Source organism: Aythya fuligula, chromosome 9 (assembly GCF_009819795.1).
Source record: "Aythya fuligula isolate bAytFul2 chromosome 9, bAytFul2.pri, whole genome shotgun sequence".
In the NCBI taxonomy this organism is placed as follows: Eukaryota; Metazoa; Chordata; class Aves; order Anseriformes; family Anatidae; genus Aythya; species Aythya fuligula.
In genome coordinates, this window is record NC_045567.1 from 9,799,941 (window position 1) to 9,819,933 (window position 19,993).

Genomic DNA, 19,993 nt, shown 5'->3' on the forward strand with positions numbered 1-19,993 from the left:
CACACGCAGCTCTGTAATTGCCCATTAAGGGGAACTGGGCAATAAAGTGATTTCTCTAGAAATGCACAGCTGGAAAAAACTTGAGAGCCAATGGGGAATTGGCACTTTGTGTGTCTTGCATTTAAAAAAAAAATGGGGTTGATATGCTCTAACATACCTGGTCACTCCATACCAGGAGCCCAGGAAAGGGAAAGCTCTAAGGCTCCTCTCCCACTCCCCAAACACTTGGGATTTCCCTGGGATTAGTTTCCAGCCCCTCTCCAGAGACCTGTCCCTGCTGCCTGAGTCAGCCCAGGCAACTCAGCCACAGCGCCGGGGCTGTGCACGCCCTCCCTGCGCTGGGGCCATGCCTGACACGGTTTGTGCAGCAAAACCCAGCTCGGGTGGGACCAGGAATGGGCCCAATAAGGGAGACAACCTTGTGCAGATCAAGGTGACGTGGGCAGGGACATTCATCAAGTCCTGAAAGACTGGAGTGTGTATCTGCTTGATACAGAGCCGTGCCAGGAGACAGTGGCTGCTGTCCAGAAACTCGGGAAGAATAACAAGACAACGCCCTCCGCAAGGGCAGGAAATGCCCTCATCCATTTCTGGTTAACGCACTAACATGTTTACACAAACTCTCTCCCCGAAGCTCCTCTCAGGATCTGGAGTGATTTTTCTCTTGGAGGCAGTAGGAGCAGTGGGATGGAGGCCAGGCAGACACCGTGCCAGGTCCTTGTGTCCTACAGCAGGGTTCTGGAGTCCCCACCGGCCCCTTCCCAGCAGCATCCGCAGCCCCCAGGAGCTGGCTGAGCAGCCAGCTCTGCCGCAGCAGGGACGCACCTGTGGCACCCAGGGGACACAACACGGGTATTAAATGGAACAGGAGGTTCATTCCCTGGCCGGGAGCTGCCGCAGCCTGGCAAGGCACTGAGCATCAATGCAGCCGTGACACAGTTTCAGGGCCTGCTCCACCCTCCACCATGAAAATTGTTTTCCTCAATGTCCCACTCGACCTGCCAAGCCACTATCTGTCACTGCCACCCTTTGTTGTGTTCCAGCACCGCCAAGACAAGGCGGCTGTGCCCTCCCCGTGCCCACACACCCACGGCTACAAACAGCTGCTCCTGCATGCACGGGTGCTGCCCAACACCACAGGGAGCTGTGTGCCCAGAGTGCTGTGCTTGCTGGGCTTGATTGGGCTTGTTTTAAATTCCAACTTTGTGACTGCTTCTCTGCTTGGAATCACAGATAGATTGTTTTTCATGTCCAGCTAGCTCAGCAGTGCAATAATTTGCATTTTGGGTTGTTTTTGTGTGTTCCTTCCCCTTTCTGAGGTGCTGTGCAGGAGGCAGAGTAGGGGCTGCCAGGTGCTGTATGAAGAGGCACGTACTTGCTGGCAGATCAGAGGGGTATTTCTGTAATACCTTGCTTAGTGCAGACCTCAGCAGTGAAAAGGCTGAGAAAAGTCATCTCGTGCTTGCAGAGGGTGTAAAACCCTCCCTGGGGCTGGCACAAGCCCTGCCTGGCCCCGAGGACTGAAGGCTGGGGTGCAGGGGCACCTGGCCACACTCAGGTTTCAGGATGTCCTCTCGTTTGTATCGCTCCTGCAGAAATCAAAGCAAAAGTTTCAAGGTAGGAGAACACAATTCGCACCATCCAGCTGCAATGGCTGGAAGTATTTTTCCACAGACGTCCAGTTAAATCAGCACCTCAGTATCCATCAAAAGCCCTTGTAACCCCTGGGATGGGCTCTGATTCCTTCTTCTTGTGAAAAGCTACTGAAGCAAAGGTGCTGTTAACAGCATTTTTTCCTCCCCCACTTCCCCTCCACCCTCCTGAGGTCCCTGAGGCCATCACCCTGTGTGTCTCTTGGACACCGCCTGCCCCCCACTTGTCTCTCACAACCCCCCGAACACGGCCCCGAGTCACAGGGAGGAGCAGGCACCAGGGGGAACCCATCCACAGGGCAGGATCACAGGACCGCTGCCGGGAAGGAGAGCGTCTCCAACACTGCCTGCAGCTCACAGCCAGTCCGAGTGAAATGCCACCACCCGGCACATGAGTCTCAGCCCCCTCCCCTTACCTTTGGCGGCTCCAGGCTCCAGCATTTGTTGTAAAAAGGCTCCACGTGGGGCTCGGGTTCTCCTCCTCCTCTCTCTAGAAGCTTTCCTGCTGCCGCCCCGCGCAGTCCAGATGAAAGCGGATCCACCCGCATGCTTTGCAGCTGCTCCTGCAAGAGCCTGGTAGGGAGAGCTGTGGTAGAGAAGATTAATTTTAGCTTCAGTTTCCTCTTTCCTCCCCCTTTAGAAAGAAGAAACAAAAGCCCAGAGGTATGTTATATTAATTTATTTGGGACACACCAAAAAAGGAAAGTCAACAACTGTTAACGTACAAAAGTACAGAATCTGGGACAAGATTTACTGTCCTGATTAAAAAGGCACCATGGTCCCAAAGAAGAGTAATCAGAATACATCATTATAGAAATCTCCCCCCTGTTGCAGCAGAAACAGAGCCAGGCTTTGGCTCTATCCACAGTCAAACCCAGTTAAAAAACAAATATGATTTAAATGCAATAAACACTGCTCAGCCTGTACACAATGTCATGAAAAGAATCACAGCCTAGAAGATGGTCATAATTATTAAACAGCAAACGATTAAGTATGTAACTGAGGAAGACAGCAGGCTTCTGACGTCTTCAGCTCAACTTTCTGCAAGACACATCAGTTAAACTGAAACCAGTAGGCTGAGTATGGGGCTTCTGAATGAAATGTAATTCCCTGTGGTATACAGGAAGTCAGATTCGACAACCTTAAATTCCCTGAATCCCTGAAAATCATGAAGCGCTATACAGCTGTGTTCCATACTCAATTCAACCCTGTCGGATTTACTTTACACGCTAGCACTTATACTTCATCTATATTTTTAATACAAAGGGAGTTTTACAGCAGTTATTACAAAAACATCTATTTCTGCGAGGTCCGAGCTTGGCTATATTCCCTGCTGAAACAGAGCTGCTGGTGTAAAAGCCCAGTGAGAGGCTAGAGTCCAGCACCTCAGGGCTGGAAGGCAAATAGTTTAAACGTGACATCATTTGCACGGGGAAGCCAGTGAAGCACGTCAGAGAGAGGAGGAGAGAGAGGGCTGCGATCTCTCAAGCAGAGGAGGCTGAAGGGTGTTGCAGAACGTGGGTTCGTGCAATGAAACCCGTAACGACACCAGCAGTGACGCGGAATGCACTGCGTTCACTGGATATTCTGCAGCCACTTACCAAGAGGAACTTCTCAGAGACACAGGGTAAAGATCCTGGCAATTAATAAAGAGCAAGTTCACTGGGAAGCCGACGTATCACTCAGAGCTGGACAAATCCATCCCTAGGCAGAGGGACAGAGCAGATACACGCTGCAGCCTGACTACGCAGCAGGGCCAGGGCTGCTGCTGCTGGGCTTTGCCTGGCTCCGCTGCATCTGACTTGGAACAGCAGCTACCTGGCGTTTCATTCCTCCTTTGGCATAGGACTTCAAAGCAGTCCAAGAACTGATTCATCAAAGTAACAGGAGCTGTCAAAATTATTTGTACATGCATTTATTGTTAAAGGAAGCAAAAGCTAAAGAATGAAACAGCACGAGTTAATGTCAGTAAAATGATATGCAGGACATCTAGGAAAGAAACGGGGAAAAGCTGAGATACTGGAGTGGGGAAATCAACGTTCACACTGAAAGGTAAATCTGAAAACCAGGCAAGTTTGAGCTCTTTCTACCAGAGTATTTCTGTGGACAAACCAAGACTTCACTTTGTGCTGTTAAATGTCATCTGGCAAGCTCTGGGAATCTCACCAGAGAGATCCCCAGCGCTGGGTTCCGTACAAAGTTCAACTCTCTCATCTTTAAAAACCAGTAAAGCAACCCTAACTGAGAAGGGCAGATACCCTTATACTGCATGTATCTAAAATCACAGACACGTCACTGTTGGGGATATATGTGGGCAAGAGGATGACACCTTTTTCAAACAGACTCTTGGTGGAAAACTACCACTTCCACCCCACTGGTCTGCACGTACCTACAGGGGGAGGAAAAGCAAGCCCAGACTTCGGTGCCTTTTGCTGCAAATACCACAGCTACACACGGGGAAGTTTTTTTCTTCCCTACATCCTAAGATGACAGGACAGTGCAATGGTTTCTAAAACTCTTCCCATTTTAAGCTGAACGATGCAGTTTGCATCCTTCCCTCTATCTTCAGACCACTCCCCCTCCCTGGGAAGATAAGACTACACCAGTTCGTTTAGGATTCACACCTCTGATCCTAGATTAGGGACTTTGTATTAACTCATCCAATTAGAGGAAGGTCTATCCTGATCAAGGAAACATCTTTAAAATAGAGTCCAGAATAAAGCATCCAGAACCACCGCTGCTTTTACAGCCAAAGCACTCAAATGCCTCCTGATCCCTCTCTCCCTCCCTCCCCAAGCAGAAGAGCAATCCCTCCACGACATGACAAGACGCCTCTCTAGGACCAGGTAACACAACGTGAAAACCAGCTTCCTTCCTCACAGAAACGCCAAATTCTGCTGAAAAGGGCTGAAGACCTCTCCCTCCCATGGAAACCGGCAGGAGCGAGGTCTCTTCAGCACATTCATTTCCTATTAGCAACAAGTCCGAGTTATTTCCCTGCAGTAAATCAGTCCTGTTAGGCCACCACTGGCTCAGAAATGGTGAGAGACTTCCAAAAACCCACCGACGTAGACAGGACCTTGGAAGAAGAGGCTCATGCACTACATAACCTTACATCATCCGCTCCGTTTGAGTCTTCGTGTCATTAGTCGCCGACTACTTATCCTTCCAAGTCCACGTGGTTTAGTCCTTGTCGCTGTTGTTGTCGTCCCAGCACCCTTCCCCGGAGGCAGGATGTTCCTGAGCTCTGGCTGGGGATCTGCGACACTCACTTCCAATTGATTGTGGGATTTCAAACTTGCCTAACGTGTGTACTGCCACCTTGTACTCCAGCAGCTCTGCTTGCTGACCACAGCATACACTAGCAGTTTTCGACCTTCTCCACAGTCTCATAGAACCCAGGCCTAACTCTCCTGATGCTCATCCGTATATGCTGGCACTCCAGGGGCATGGCATCGCTGGCAGGAGTCGCGGCACCGGTGGACCAGGCAGTGCAGCGGCGCTTCCTTCTGCCCCTCAGCGAGAAGGCAGGAGCCCCTCCGTTCTCTTCCTCAGCGAGATAGGATTCATCCACGCTCGTGCCTTCATCCGATTGCTCATCACTTTTATACGTCATTTCCTTCGATTTGTTTCCTTCCTTCTCCTCCCTGGCAAGCTTCCTGAAGTGCTCCAGACACTGTATCTTCTGCCTTCTTTCCATCATCTTCAGTTCCTGCTTGTCTGTGAAATCTTCGTAGTACATTTTCCTTTCGCTTCTTTGATCTTCAAGAAATTTCCATTCGATGCCAGTCATTTTTATTCCACTGTATTCCTCCAATTTATTTCTCAACTGCGCATCTGTACAAAATATGTCAAAGAGCTTCTCCGAACTCTCGTTGAATTTGTCTGCTCTCTCCGTAAAAGCCTGGTTCTGTCTCTGCTTTCGGGTCTGATACAATCGGGTAAACTCCTCGTACATTTTGAGGATGAGTTTCTTTATATTTTGCGTTCCGATGGTGTGCAAGTTGCAAACCAACCAGTGCTCTTGCAGGTGCTCAGCAAGCAAGTAGGCTGCATCCTCCTTGGAGCGCTGGGCCTGGCCCGCTCTTTTGGGCTGCAGTAGGTACAGCATGTTCTGCACCACATCCTTCTTGGTCGGCAGTATTCCCTGGGTGAAGCCTGAAGACTCCACGTACTCAACAGATCCCAGAGTCTTCCGTGCTTTCACCTCGCTATCCAGTGCTTCCATCACTGCTCGCTTATCCCGCGGTTACGACATAACCTGAAAGACAATTTGAGAGGCGCTACGTGAGCGGGGGCATCTTTCCCCGCACCGCCAGCGAGCGGAGGGCAAACCCCGCTCAACACCGCCGGGCCGGGGCCTTCCCAAGGCGCTGCGGGGCCTACCCGCGGCCGGTCCCGCCACCCGCGACCAGCGGCGCCCCGCGGGATCGCTGCGAATCGCCTCAGGCTGCGGCCGCCCCGGGCGCCGGGCTCCGCTCGGGGCACACGCAGGGCCCGGCCCCAGGCCCCGCCGGACGCTGCTCGGGGCTCGGGGCCCGGGGCGCTGAGGGGGCTCCGGGGGAGGCCCGGCCCGGCCCCGCCGCCGCCGCCGCCTCGCCCCCCGCGGCCCGGCCCCGGGCGCTGAGTCACGGCGCTGCGGGAGCGGGGCCGGGGCCCGGCCGGGGCCCGCTGAGGGGGCTGAGGGAGCCGGGCCCCGGCCTGCCCCCGGCCCGGCGCGGCCCCTCCCTCCCCGGGGCTCACCGCCATCTTGGAGGGGGCTCTGCCGAGCTTGCGCAGGAGGGCGCGGGGGGAACGGGCCGAGGTCGCCGCCGCCATCTTGGAGAGGGGCAGCGCCGCGGACCGCTCCCGCCCCTCTCCGCCCCGCCCCGCCCGGCCCCAGCGGGCACGCGGCGGAAGTGCGCAGCGCCCGCCCGCCTGTTCCGCCCGGCTCGGGATTGGCCGGCGCGGGGAGGCGGGGAGGGAGCGGCGCGTGACTGTGAGCGCGCGCCTCGCGGCGCCCCGCGGGAAGGGGGAGGGGGTAAGGGAGAGCGGGGGGGGGACTCCCGCGCGGCCCCCGTCCGGAGCCGATTGGCCACGAGGCGGGGACCGCCTGCCGGGGGCCAATGGGGAGGGGGGAGTGCGGGGCGGGAAGGAGGGCGGGAGCTGATTGGTCGCCGCGCGGGTGGCGGCTGCGGGCGGCCAATGGGGGAGGGCGGCGTGGCCGGGGCGGGCGCCATTACTGCGGGCGAGGCGCTGAGGGGAGCCCTGAGGGGAGCCCTGAGGGGCCGCACCCAGCAGGGGGCCCCCACGGCTGCGCCCTCGTCCCCACAGCACCGGGAGCGATGGGTGCCGGGACGGAGCCGCCGGGCCCTGCGCCCAGCAGCGTGTACCTGGACTACAACGCCACCACCCCACTGGCCCCCGAGGTGGCCCAGGCGCTGGGGGAAGCTGCCTGCCAGGCCTGGGGGAACCCCAGCAGTGCCCACCCGGCAGGTAAGGCCTGGGGCAGGGGCTGGGTGCGGGGGCTGTGGGTGCAGTGACAGCAGTGACGGAGCGGCTGGGCCTGGCCCTGCAGGTAGGAAGGCCAAGGAGCTCATCGCTGGCGCCCGGGAGAGCCTGGCGAGGATGGTGGGAGGCCGGCCGGAGGATGTCATCTTCACCTCAGGGGGCACGGAGGTGAGGGTGCTGCTGTGTGAGGAGGGTGGGGAGGAACGGCGCTGTGCTTTCTCCAGGCGTTCATTGTTCTCTCTGTGTTCCTCGCCCCAGGCTAACAACATGGTGATCCACACTGCCCTCAGGCACTTCCGAGAAAGCAAGGGGCAGGACGGGGCCACGCCGCATATCGTGACATCGAGTGTGGAGCACGACTCCATCCGTCTGCCGCTGGAGCAGCTGGTGAAGGAGAGCCTGGCAGGTGAGCTGGGTGCTGGTACAGGGACAGCAAGAGGCAGGTCATGCACATGTGGCCCCAGGCTCAGGTTTGAAGCATGGAACGCAGGGGATTTGCCCTACTGGCAGTTTTGCTATGCTAAAGGTGAAAAGCGGACAAAGACAGGGACCTGCTTGCTCTGTGATGTTCCTCTTTTCCCCCCTCAAATGGCACTGACTCTTGAGATGTGCCCACGTTCCCACAGGCTGCATGTTTTACCTGGTTGGCATCTGATGCTGGTACCCTCTGCTTGTATGCCAGTTGCCCACGTAGCCCTCCTGCCCTTTCAGCAGCGTTGGGACAGCCCTGGACGCTGCTGCGCTGTCCAGCAAACCTGAGGGCTTGTTTCTTGGCTTGCAGAAGCCACCTTTGTGCCTGTGTCCCCGCGAAGTGGGCAGGCCGAGGTGGACGATGTCCTCGCTGCAGTGCGGCCGACCACCTGCCTGGTTTCCATCATGCTGGCCAATAACGAGACGGGGGTCATCATGGTGAGTCTGCAGGCAGCAAGCACGGGATGCGGCCAGGAAGGTGTCCAAGAGACATGGTCACAGAAAGGCCCTTGATAAGGGGGAGCTGACGGTCCCTGTGATACAGACCTTTCTCCTTCCTGCCAGCCGGTCTCAAAGCTGAGCCAGCACATCCACGTCCTCAACCAGAAGAGGGTGGCAGAGGGGCTGCCCAGGATCCTGGTGCACACGGATGCGGCACAGATGATTGGCAAGGGGCGCGTGGACGTGCAGGAGCTGGGGGTGGACTACCTCACCATCGTGGGGCACAAGGTACAGCACTGCTCGCATGGCCCAGTCGCCTTCGCAGATATCCCTGCTGGGGGGACCTTGGGTGGCTCCCACAGCGTGGCCAGAGCTGGGCAGCTGCAAAGGGCTTTTGGGAGATCACTGCGGGGCTGCGAGTCCCCCAGGTGAGAGCTGGGGGACAGCCTCTGCCAGTCAGGGGCTTTGTTTGGAGGGGCTGCAGGAGCTTGGCTGAGGCTTGGGGACAGCTCTGGGGTCGGGCAGGGTGCCCATCACGGGGCACCTGGCGCTGTGCCCACGTGGCTGGTGCAGCTCTCTTCCTCCCTGCAGTTCTACGGCCCGCGGATCGGCGCGCTGTACGTGCGTGGCCCTGGCACCACCACCCCGCTGCACCCCATGCTCTTCGGAGGCGGACAGGAGAGGAGTTTCCGGCCGGGGTAAGGTGCCCGGTTGGTGGCTGAACAGCCAGGGGTCACAGGCGGGGAGGGGCTGTGCCCTGAGGCTGGAGAACAGACTTCTAGTCCAGCGAAATGCAAGTCCCTACCCGCTCTTCCCTTCCAGCACTGAGAACACCCCAATGATCGCTGCCCTTGGCAAGGTGAGTGGGTGATGGTGGCAGAGGAAAGGCTTCTCAGGGCTGCTGCCTGGCAGAGCCAGCATGGACGCATCCTGCTGCACTACTCCACCTCTAGAAGTGACAAGCTCTGGGTGCGGGAGGGCAGGTGAACTGCAGGGGAAGGGGATAGGACTTCTGGTGCCAGTCCAAGGAGCTGCTTCCAAGTGTTGGCTGCAGGTTTTGCCCCGCAGTCTGCCTGGCAGCAGGGCAGGCACAGCTGGCACCGCTCTGCAAGCTGTCGGGATGGGACCTGGTGGGGGCAGCTTCTGGGAGGCTGGATGTGGAGGGAGGTGTCTGGGGATTGCTGAGGGAACCTCTCTGGGTCTCCTCAGGCTGCAGAGCTTGTGAGCAGGAACTGGGAGGCCTACGAGGCCCACATGCGGGATGTTCGGGACTACCTGGAGGCCAGGCTGGAGGTGAGCGGATCCAGTTCTTGTCCATCTCTCCCCTCCCTGGCACTTGTCCTGCAGGGTTCGGGGCCTTGAGGGCACACTGGGACAGAGCTGCTCGCTTCCCAGAGCTGTCCGCAGCCCTCTGGTCCTTCCAGGCATCCTTTGGGAAGCAGAGGCTCCACTTCAACAGCAAGTTCACGGGCTCCAAGCGACTCTGCAACACCTGCAACTTCTCCATTCTGGGCCCAGGCCTTCAAGGTAGCTCTGCTCCCACCTCCCCTGCGCACGCTTCCCGCGGGGAGCTGCGGGCCTGAGGCACGTGGGAGCTCGGCCACGGCTTGGGCACGGAGATGAGGCGGGCAGCGGCCCTCAGAAGGAGCCTGGGCACGGGGAGACCCGCGTGTGTGTGCTGCAGGGCGCAGGGTGCTGGCTCACTGCAAGACCCTCCTCGCCAGTGTCGGGGCTGCCTGCCACTCCGAGAAAGGGGATCGGTAAGCAGGCAGCTGGGCCAGTGCCTCTCCTCCCAGGAGAGAGGGGGGAGGCAGGGAGAGGGGCCTGGGGGTGGCTGTGGGCAGCACTGCCTGGAGCAAAGCGAGTGCAGAGCTTTGCTGAGAGTAGCACAGGAGGTTGTTGCATAAAACACGGCTGGAACACGTGGCTGCTGCGGGAGGGACTTTGTTCCCCTGGGCTGTGGTGATCCAGCTGAGCCTGGAAGCACTCCTTGGCGTGTGGCACTGCCGGCAGCCTGCCTGTGTCTGCGTGCCTGGCTTGCCCAGCCAAGCCTATGTAGGGTTTCCAGAGGGCTCCTTTGGGTGTGCGTGGGACAGCAGCTGCTTTGGGGCTGGTTTAGAGCGGTGACATGTAGAGCTTGCAGTCCCTGGAAGTACTGGGGAGGTTCTCAGAGGGGAAGAGTCAGATCTGCCCCAGGGCAATGAGCTGGGTGCGAGCAGATGCCTTTGGGAGGTAGGCAGGGCACTTCACTGGTTTGCCTCGAGTGCATCTGTCCAGACATGCTCCTTTCTATGGCTCTGTGAATCTCTCAAGCGATGTGTGCACTTCTTTGGCCTCCCAGTTAAACCCTCTCCTCCCTGCCTGTGTTTCAGGCCCTCCTCGATCCTGCTCAGCTGTGGGATCCCCTACGAGGTGGCGCAGAACGCCCTGCGGCTGAGCGTGGGGCGGGACACCACCCGTGCCGATGTGGACCTGGTTGTGCAGGACCTCGTGCAGGCTGTGGCACGGCTGGGCGAGGACGGAGCCTCGTAGCCCCCAGGACTGCCCAGCTGCCCCCCAGGTTCTCGGGGTGGGGTTTTGCTCTGCTTCGTCCCTGGGAGCTGGCTGCGGGCAGGGCAGGGAGCAGGAGCTGCGTGGTTGAGGTGGCCACCCCTTTTGTGGCGGCTGTGCAGGGGCGGGATGGTGATAAGCTGACAGCAAGCCCCTGCCCACAGGATGTGCCCTTCCTGTCCTGTGGCTGCAGGCTGAGTCAGTTTGGACTCCAGCTCTGACAGGAATAGCTTTCTGCCCAACGCCCCAGCCAAACTGAGCCAGCCTGCAGTTTGGAATTGATGCGAGGGAAGCGGTTGGCTGGAGGGGGAAGCGAGATTCCTGCTTCATCAGTGACGCACTCCTAGTTCTGCTTAGCTGTCTGTCAGCTCCTGCTCGCAGGGATCGTGGCGGGGCTGCTTTGTCCCCACAGTGCATGCCCCTCGAGCAGAGAAGCTTGCTGAGACGCTGGGGGCTGTGCTGGGGAGGGGGCTCTGCTGCTTTGGGGCTGGGGCAGCTCACCAGGGGTCTGCTCGGGACTCCCCGCTGCGTGGTGTGCTCAGAGCACCTTGCTGTCCAGAACTCCTGGCTTGCCAACACATTGTCGCGTGCTCAAAAGTTGCTCCAAGCTCAGCTCCCTCCAGAGCGTAACAGGCATGGAAGCTGCAGGGGTTGGAGCCTTCTGCCCTGGTTGTTTTCCCCAAAGGAAGCCAGCCCGCTGCCTTCCCGCTCAGAGGAAGAAAGGCCATCTGGCCCCGGGTGACATGGGGACTTGGCAGCAGCGCGGCAAGAGGCTGGGCTGGGAATTGCGCTGCTGTTGCCAGAGCCCCGAGCTCCCACAGGACGCTGTGGCTGGGAAGGGGGCAGGCATGGCTTTCCCAGCACAGCGTTGCGTTACCTGCTCCCCTTTCCTCCCCTCCTTGCAGCGGGCAGAGCCCCTGGTGCCAGCTCTACATGCTCCAAAAGGAAACAGCAGTTGTGCCTGCCCTAAATGTGTGCCAGCACTGGAGGAAACATGTCACCCCTGCGTGCCAAGGTACTTGCTGCGATCACTGCTGTAGGAGGACACGCGTGCCGCACACAGGAGGAGCACGGCAGCTGGGCTGCTCAATCTTGGGCAATCTGCTCTCCCTTGATATTCATAGGAATAAAAGTAGTTGCCACTGCTGTGGCTCTTTCCTAAGTAAAATGTACTTTCTGTGGTGTTTTGGGGGATGCAGGGCTGGCTGGGGTCCTTAGAGGGATGTTTTCTCCCCTCGGTAAATACTTGTGGCTCAGAGCAGAGGCACAACCTGCTGAGCAGGGAGGTGCTGCCCCAGTCCTCAGGCAGGGCCGCAGTCCCCCAAAGCCTGGGGGGCCCTGCTCACGCCCTGCTTGCTCCCTGCTGCTTGAGCTGGGAAGCCCAGAGCAGCAGTGGTGACACACGGGGCCCTTTATGGGCAGCACATTTCCAGAGGGCTGAGGTGCCTTGGGACTGCCTGGGACGTGTGGTAGGCACAAAGCCGCCACCTTCTCTACTGCTGGTTTCCTTCTGGGCCGGTCCTGCGGTGCCGTCTTGCAGCCCTGATGGGCAGATGAGCTCTGAACACCCAAGTTTCCCATTTCGGATGGCAACCACAAGGATATCCTCAGCCAAAACGCTTCTTAGGGCCATGCTTCAGCTCCAAGCTGCAGCTGGGCTCCCAGTGCAGGTGCCAGTCCAAGGCTCAGCACTGCGCCCCTGCCACAGAGCCTGGGGTTGGGTGCACAGAGGGGGCTCCGTACTTGTGCCCCTGCTGCCGCACTGCTCGGGGGCGTGTGAACTTGTCACAGCGTGCCTGCCACCTGCTGCAGGTGCTTCCCTGATATCCTCCACACATGGAACAGCATGGGTGACTGGTGACACCTCCTGGTGGGGGGGGCCTTGCGCCCCTTCCTCTCTGGTGGTTTTGGGAGCCTGGAGCCCCTGGGCCACTGAGTGCAATGGCTTGGGGTTTGCAGCTGACAGAACAGCGGGAGGTGTCATCTTTGTTACTCTGCAGGTGGTCAGAATCAATGGGCTTGTGATGCTCTCTGTTATCATGAACTGTTATATCTGTTAACCCTTATCAACGAGGAGTCTTGTTGATATCTTATCTCCCTGTTCAGAGACCCATATTTAATCTATTCCAACCGTTGCTGTGGTTTTCCAGCTCAAATACCCTAAGAGAGCAATTCCCGGCAAGCAGCACTGAAAGCCCCGGCCTCCTCCTGTGCCTGGTGGGCAGGGGGTGCAGAACAAACCCATCGCGTGCTCAGATCCTCCTGCTGTGTTGTGTCACAGGAGGACGAGAAGCTGAGAGCCAACGCGCTGCTGCCCAACCTCACGCTGTTAGCGAAGCTCACAGCAGAGCAGGAAAGGTAGGCAGGGGGATTCATGCAGCTGCTGCGTCGCAGTTAGTGGCAGAAAGCACAACTGCGGCCGTGTTCTTAGACACCGGTCTTGCTGTTTCCGAGCCATACGCTAGCACAACCAGGAAGCAAATTTGGAACCATAAATCAGATTGACGAGTCGAATGGGTTTTGTAACTGAATTGTTAAGATCCAATCACGCTGACTTCAAAAAACAGTGGAAGAGGACTAGGGCTTTGGTGTTTCCTTAGGCTGGGAAATGAATTTAGGGCTGACTGTCCTGGGAATGGCTGAACAGTCACTAGATGCCCATCAGGCTGTTCCTCGTTAACACCACTGTTCGCACCTCAGTCTCAAATGCAAATCTTGTTTTTCCCCTTGTGTAATAGTTAAAACAGCTTTTGGGAGAAGTGGTTCCAAAGAAATAACATTGCGCTGCTCCAGGGGCAGCTTTTTTATTATCAGAGATCTTCCAGGTCTTGGAGACCTCTTTCACAGCTGGGGACAGGTGGAGATCCAGTTTTGGGGGCTGTTTTTTCCCCCACGCAAGGGGTGGGGGAAAGAAAACCCTAGAAGTCTGGGCTTCCTGTGTCAATTGAGAGAGAAGTTTAACCACAGAGCACAAAATGCTTTACGGATGTATTCTTTTGTTTATACACACACAGGAAACACAAGTACCCATCACAGAAACATTACCATTTCTTCATTTAGAACATTACAGCCAGAGTGGAAGGAGTGTTACAGAGGACACAAACGCTCTGCTTGACCATTGTAATGTTTTTACTGTTCATTTCCTACTACCCCAGCACACGGGACTGGCAGTCACCAGTGAATCCCTCTGTCTCCGTATTGCTTTATCCCAGGAAGGTGAGGAGGAAAATGCCTACGGTTCGGCCTGCACTTTGGCAGGGCATCTGTGCTTCCACTCATGCACCCTATGTGCTGCAGACAAAAATCCTTTTCTCATACGACATAAAAATGTCAGTGGTTGTACACACTAGAACAAGTTCACCTGTCACGGAAATCTGAAATTACCAATGTTGCTACATCAGCTGTGAAGATAAACAGTAAGGAGTGGACCTGACCAGTACACGAGAACACAACGGAGTTGGAATACGTCACTTTCACATGGTCACGCAACCAGGACTGGACAACAAAACTGCACTTCATTTAATGGAAGAATCCACAATCTCCTGATAATCCTGTCTTCCTAAATTCTTCCAGGACAGTTTATAACATGCGAGAAAAAAAACACTAACCAAAATAACTGCTCCCCCAATGAGATCGTAAGTACCTGGGAAGATGCGCAGCACGATGAGCTGCAGGACCATGGCGATGACTATCTCCAGGTGCTGTACAGTGCTGACCAAAGCGGGATGGAACTTGCTCAGGGCGTAGTAGACCCCCAGGAAGGCTGCCGTGGAGCAGAGGCAGATGGCAAGGAGATAGCTCCAGGTTTCTCCATCCAGCGGGACGATTGGCTCCTGAAGCACGAACATGGTGGATGCTCCCCACACGGTTCCCGTCCAACTGAAGGTGAACAGTGCTGTCCACATGCTGATGTTGTCTTTGATTGACCTGTAGACTATCATGGAGAGAGCAGTGGTCAAGCCTGCCATAACGGTCATGGTGTAGCCAAAAGCTTCCTTCCAGGTACTCAGCAAAGAGTTTTCTTCCTTGACGATGTTGGGGATCATGACCAGACAGACACCAAACACGCTGCCGACGACAGTAATTATGTCTACGTAAGCCATTCCTTCATCTACCAGTAAAAAAGCCAAAATGGCACTGAACACTGTAGTGGTAGCCCTCCACATGATGGTCCCATTACTGGGGGGAACTATGGAGAAGGAAGTGTAAGCACAGGTAATAGAGATAACGTTGCAGACCCCGTAGAAGAAGAGCCGGAGTCTGTACCCTTTGGGGCCAAAGGGCGGCTCATGGTAATAACACACAGCAGTAAGGGACAGAACCTGTAGGACCGAGCGGATGAAAATCAGCTCTAGGGATGGCACTTTGGAACGATCGGAAATTAATCTCGTAATTAGAGCCACGCATCCATGAGCCACGGCAGATCCAAAAAGCACTATCCACATTTTCCTCGACTGCAGTATATTTCCTTCGGGAAAGTTCTGGAAATGCCCCATCTCACTGGCTTTTGGTAGTTGTGCTGGCTGGAGCTGGGTGTCTATCGTACCAAAAAAGGTCCTTCCTCTCTTTTTCCCATCGCTCAACAGTCTTTTTTTAGGGTTATCCTCCATAAATACACCAGTATCTTCATTACCATCCTCATATCCCTCTTCTCCTGGCTGGGGGTAATGAGAAGTATATTTTACCGTTACCGTGTTGGGATGAATTTTCACTCGCTTTTTGACTGGGTATTTTGGGGAAGATGTATCCATTTCCTCGAAGAAACGTCCTGGTCTTGAGGAAAAAAATGGGGATGCACTGTTATCTTTTTAGGTAATGGACAGGGAGAGACTCATTAGTATGCAAATGCTGCTAGTGTTTACAAGCTATTTGTATGAACCAAGTCCAAGTACTAGTACATTGTTTTTGGTTTTGCTTTAATTTTCCAGTCTGCTACTGCTAAATACCTTTGATAGTCAGGCCATTTGGATCTCCTTAAAAGCCAACTACAGAACTTTAGTCACTAATTTCTGAAAATAATGTACATTCTCATTATGTTAGGGTGCATAATGTTCTAGTATATTCATATTCTAAGAGGAAGTTCTCTTGCTAAAGCTTTTTGGATGGTAAATACCCTGTAATTATGAATTATACGTATTGTTAATTGCTTGCTAATGTTACAAGATTACGGAAAAAGTTTGGCAAGAGGAGACGACATCCTTGTTTGTAAACTGACAGAGAACACCGCAGGGAAACAGGGAGGATCCCTGAGCAAGTCAGCTTAGTACCTGAATAAACAACAAATTTTGTAACAATACTTTGACAGTGTTACAAACTCTTCTTTTCACATCTTCTTTCCAGTGATTGATTTTGCAACAGATTTGTTTTGCAAGTCCGAATCAATATTTAGTTATTTATTTCACATAGAGAAAATTTGGAAGGGCTGATCCAGATGACTAACCAGGCCTCCCGCTGGCAGCCAAGGGACAGGTGGGTGTACAGACACCCCCGCAGCAGGACCACCCCTCCACCTCCTGCTGAAGGTCCACTTCACACCACACAGCAGCGTGAGCTCTCCCCTCGGTGCCTCTGTTGGTGCACACTGTGACACACAGCAACGCACACAGTGCCGCTTGTGTCACCGTGGTGGCATCAGCCTCCTGAGACGAGCAAACAATCCCTTCATGGCACCTGGTCATCAGCACAAGCACTTCTTGGGCTTTGCTGTTGCAGACACGTGCGGGGGGCTCACAGGGAGCACCCCTGCAGCTCTCCCCCAAGCATGCCATCGCTGTCCCCAGGCCCAGGATGACAGCACGGCATTGGTTTATCACAGGCACAGGGATGCCACCAAGATTACTTTGCTGTGCACGGTGCCCTCCACCACCAGCCCTTCCAAATGAAGCGGCAGCAAGGAAAATGTGATCTGCCTTCTACAAACACCACTGTGTCCCAGCAAATAAATATAATTACCTGCTCTTGAGAGGTTCAATTCCAAGCCCGAAGGGGAAACCACCTTTCTGTCATCTACATCTTTGTCCGGATGTCTAAACAGAAACAGCAGATGCTCTGATACCAAACAGAATGGGTTACAATGACCTTAGCACAGCAATTAATGCTCAAGGTAGGCACAAAATGTTCTGATTGTTGAAAGTTGAAAATCTGAGACACACACTACCATGCCTAAGAGGCTGTGCTCCTGGGGAACTGGCAACCCCAGTGCATCATTACGGAAAAGATAAAAAGAAAGAAAAGAGCAAGCAGTCGGTGTAACCTTGCTAAAGCCACTCCAACCATCTCTCAGAATTACTGACTGAACTAACCTAAAGAATGAATGGTGCTTTGTGAGTGTGAGGTTCCTGCAGTTTAATAGCAAGAAAATGTGATCATCCCATGCCCACCATCCTGCCTCACTGCCTTTGCAGAGGCAAGGATGCCCTGGAGGACCCATCCTCCTGACCCAGCCGCCAGGAGTCCAGCCCAGCACTGCTGGTCACAGCGGTTTTGTCTCTCATGCCTGCAGGGGACAGGTGTGGAGAGCACTGCAGTCCCTGTGCACAGGGCAACTGCACCAAGACAAGGCAGGCCCCGAAGGTGCAGGGCCACAAGGGAGCAAACAATCGGGCTGTGGACAATCAGGCTGTGGATGATCGGGCTGTGGACAATCAGGCTGGATGCACAACAGCACATCCTCAGGGAGACACAGGGTTGGAGCCACAGAGCAAAAGGCAATGTCAGAGCAGGTGCCAGAGCTCTTCACTGAAACGCTTCTGTCCAGGCCAGGCTCAGCCTTGGCATTTTCTCCAGCCCTAATCTGCCTCAGCCAAAGCACTGCCTGTGCCTAGCTGAGGAAAATAATTTACATAAGAATGGGACAGGCTTCCTCTCTCCTCAGGGACTGAGGGTTATTAACCCCTTGCTATATCCCTGCTAAACCATCGTCTACTTCTTAGAGGTGGAGTGAGTGAATCTGGTAGGGACTACGAGGAACAGGAGAGGGGCAGGCCCCAATCCCAGTGCTGGAGCAGGCGGCAGGGCCAGGCTGGACTTGCCCAAGTAAGCGAGGTATCCTGGGGCACCGCCTTACTCTTGCTTTGGCAGGCTACGCTCCTGGCCTTGCAACACCTCACCGAAGCAGAGATCAGTACATGTTAAAGGGGTCTGAGGGCAAGAAACACCTCTGGCTACTCAGGAAGCCTTCCGCTAGCACTCCTCCTGTTCACATTTCTGCTGCCAACCCTTTTTAAGCACAGCTCAGCTGACAAAATAAACTGTACGACTAAATGCTGGAGGGCTCCAGAGTTTCCATTCACACACAGTGCATATACGGCAAGAAACCTAAGAAACAGCTGAAATGCCAAGGAGAGAAATAAAAGGGAAAACAACAACAACAACAACAACAAAAACTTCCAGAAATGTAAGCCAGTCTTATCATCTACTACTTTTTTTTTTTTTTTTTCCCTTAAGGCAAGTTGTTAATTTCAGATTCTTTTAACAGGCAAATGCAAAATGAACTGAATGAGGCCAGGAAGGCAGTGTGCTCCACATCACAGCTTTTCCTACCTACTGTTTCCATTGTGTTTTAAATTCACAATTCTGCCTTGCCCTCCTCCCCACATCTTAAAATTAACACCTTCTTGATCTCCACATTGTATGGATCAGGGACAAAGCATGAGGAAAATAATACAAATGGTGCACAACTGGCATTATTATCAGAGCGGCAGTGAATCCAGCCTGTACAACCTCAGTCATCTCATTAAGAAACAGATGAGTACATGCTGCAACTATTGGCTCATGGAAAAAAAAAAAAAAAGAAAAAAAGAAAAAAAAAAGATTTCTTACCATGAGCATATCATGCTTTCTTTCTTTCCTGCTGAGGTTAGATTACATTTTCTTCCAACAAATAATGAAAAAGGGAATAGAAAAGAGACAACGTGCATTTGCAAATTTAGTACTGGACCTGTGTAATGTATTCAGGGATCTCTCTAGAGGAAAACAATAGATCATGAGCACATAACTCAAAATGGCTGTCCTATACAGACCCAGTATTTCCTTCAGCACCGTGAACACTAACAGTTGGAAGGTCTGGGGACCCGAAGGGCAAACAGATGAGGCATGAGAAAGGCAGGAAATGAGAAGTAACAAAAAATAGCAGGAGTGCTTAAATTGAAATTTAATTTTCTCTACTAAGCAGTGAATATATGACAAGTGTCATGCCATCTCTCACACAGGAGATTTGTTTGTACTCTTTGATGGTCTTGCTTCTCTTAACCATCAAGAATTTCAGTTTGGTGCATAACCCAAATCCATGTTTGTCAATCCTCAGCATAAATGTAAAACAATCGGAAGGTAGCACAGCCTGTGCAGAAAACTTGCTGCTTCTCCTTCTGCTGATTCCTTTTGTGGAGATCACAGGAAGGCTTTTTGGTTTGTTTGTTTGTTTCCCTTCGTATCTGGAAACTTAAGATGGTTTATTTGCATGTTCTCTGAAAAATACAATTTGATTTTGAATCCAATTTAATAGAGTGCCAACAATTAAGTACTATGTCAAATTCTCATGTCATATAACGAAACAAACACTCTTAATTCAAACGACAACTTGAGGCGCCCATTTAAATTGGCAGCTCTTGGACATCGCCGGCTGTCAAAATGCGAACTGGTTTCCCACGGGTGAACACCTGATCACAAGGGATTCAATAAACACCACAGATCACTAATACAACACACTCCACGAGTTCTTTACATAAAAAGGCAACCTGCTGCAGCCCCCAAAGCCCTGCACAGGGGTGGGCAGAGCCACAGGGCTGTGCGCCGCTCCCCTGCCCAGGGCTGGGAGGCTGGGCTCGACTTCTTGCCCTGCCTTCGAGGTCTGTCTGGTGCTCATAACCAATATTTTCCAATAAACGCAGCAAAACAGTCTGGAGCTCTGCTGGATCTGGCCAAATTCAGCCAGCCACCTGCAAAGCCGTCACGAAGGGCTCGCAGGCAGGGCAACTGCCGTTCCCCCCGGAGTCAGGAGCAAGCAGCCAGCCCTCCCCACGCCCTGAGGTGTGGGCCCGGCAGGTTGTCCCTCTGCCGCTTCTGGGGGAAAAAACAAAACAAAACAAACCAGAACTGAATCCTGACAGACTCAGACCGCGATCATCGCGATTGTCGGCGGGCCGCAGGCGGTGCCTGTCAGGGGCTGGCAGCCGCCCCCGTCAGCGCCCCGCAGGACGCCCCCGTCACCCCGGCGGCTCCGTTACCTGCCTCACCTCGCGCCTCCTCCGCAACGCTGCCCTCCTGCCCACCGCCCGCCGGCGTCCTCCCGAGCTGGCTCCTTCCCGTTCCTCCCCGGGAGCAGCGGCACCGCCCGGCCCCGTGGCCCCGAGCCGCCCTCAGCCCGCTGCCGCCGCTCCGACGGCCCGGCC

General features: G+C 54.6%; 3 protein-coding genes across 6 annotated transcripts; 1 reads left to right on the plus strand and 2 right to left on the minus strand.

Annotated features, from left to right (window-relative positions):
- Positions 1-2,316: 2,316 nt before the first annotated feature.
- Positions 2,317-6,469, minus strand: LOC116492547. 2 transcript variants are annotated; one of them, XM_032193322.1, is made up of 2 exons: positions 6,396-6,469; positions 2,317-5,913 (listed from the first exon to the last, which is right to left on the minus strand). In XM_032193322.1, the coding sequence occupies exon 2, from the start codon at positions 5,878-5,880 to the stop codon at positions 5,014-5,016; it is 867 nt and encodes a 288-aa protein (XP_032049213.1). In that variant the 5' UTR covers positions 5,881-5,913; positions 6,396-6,469; the 3' UTR covers positions 2,317-5,013. The 2 variants fall into 2 exon arrangements, with proteins under 2 accessions (XP_032049213.1, XP_032049214.1); XM_032193323.1 differs by lacking the exon at positions 6,396-6,469 and adding an exon at positions 6,039-6,070.
- Positions 6,470-6,614: 145 nt separating this feature from the next.
- On the plus strand, positions 6,615-11,772 carry SCLY (selenocysteine lyase). Its single transcript, XM_032193366.1, has 13 exons — positions 6,615-6,630; positions 6,966-7,127; positions 7,210-7,310; positions 7,401-7,548; positions 7,924-8,051; positions 8,178-8,342; positions 8,646-8,752; positions 8,877-8,913; positions 9,264-9,347; positions 9,479-9,581; positions 9,739-9,814; positions 10,427-10,614; positions 11,510-11,772. Exons 2-12 carry the CDS (start codon positions 6,977-6,979, stop codon positions 10,584-10,586), a joined length of 1,260 nt encoding a protein of 419 aa, XP_032049257.1. The 5' UTR covers positions 6,615-6,630; positions 6,966-6,976; the 3' UTR covers positions 10,587-10,614; positions 11,510-11,772.
- A 1,830-nt stretch (positions 11,773-13,602) lies between these two features.
- SLC35G2 (solute carrier family 35 member G2) lies at positions 13,603-19,956 on the minus strand. Of its 3 annotated transcripts, none has more exons than XM_032193746.1 (3): positions 19,838-19,956; positions 16,557-16,630; positions 13,603-15,377 (listed from the first exon to the last, which is right to left on the minus strand). In XM_032193746.1, the coding sequence occupies exon 3, from the start codon at positions 15,353-15,355 to the stop codon at positions 14,120-14,122; it is 1,236 nt and encodes a 411-aa protein (XP_032049637.1). In that variant the 5' UTR covers positions 15,356-15,377; positions 16,557-16,630; positions 19,838-19,956; the 3' UTR covers positions 13,603-14,119. The 3 variants fall into 3 exon arrangements, with proteins under 3 accessions (XP_032049637.1, XP_032049639.1, XP_032049640.1); XM_032193748.1 differs by having other exon boundaries at positions 19,829-19,956; XM_032193749.1 differs by lacking the exon at positions 19,838-19,956 and adding an exon at positions 18,426-19,237.
- Between the last annotated feature and the right edge of the window lie 37 nt (positions 19,957-19,993).

Bases quoted from the DNA above. Each gene is read 5' to 3' on its own strand.
- LOC116492547 (XM_032193322.1), bottom strand. From the start codon at position 5,880: ATGGAAGCACTGGATAGCGAGGTGAAAGCACGGAAGACTCTGGGATCT.
- SCLY (XM_032193366.1), top strand. From the start codon at position 6,977: ATGGGTGCCGGGACGGAGCCGCCGGGCCCTGCGCCCAGCAGCGTGTAC. The intron at 8,052-8,177 runs GTGAGTCTGCAG...CCTTCCTGCCAG, and splicing joins ACGAGACGGGGGTCATCATG to CCGGTCTCAAAGCTGAGCCA. The intron at 9,815-10,426 runs GTAAGCAGGCAG...CCTGTGTTTCAG, and splicing joins CACTCCGAGAAAGGGGATCG to GCCCTCCTCGATCCTGCTCA.
- SLC35G2 (XM_032193746.1), bottom strand. From the start codon at position 15,355: ATGGATACATCTTCCCCAAAATACCCAGTCAAAAAGCGAGTGAAAATT.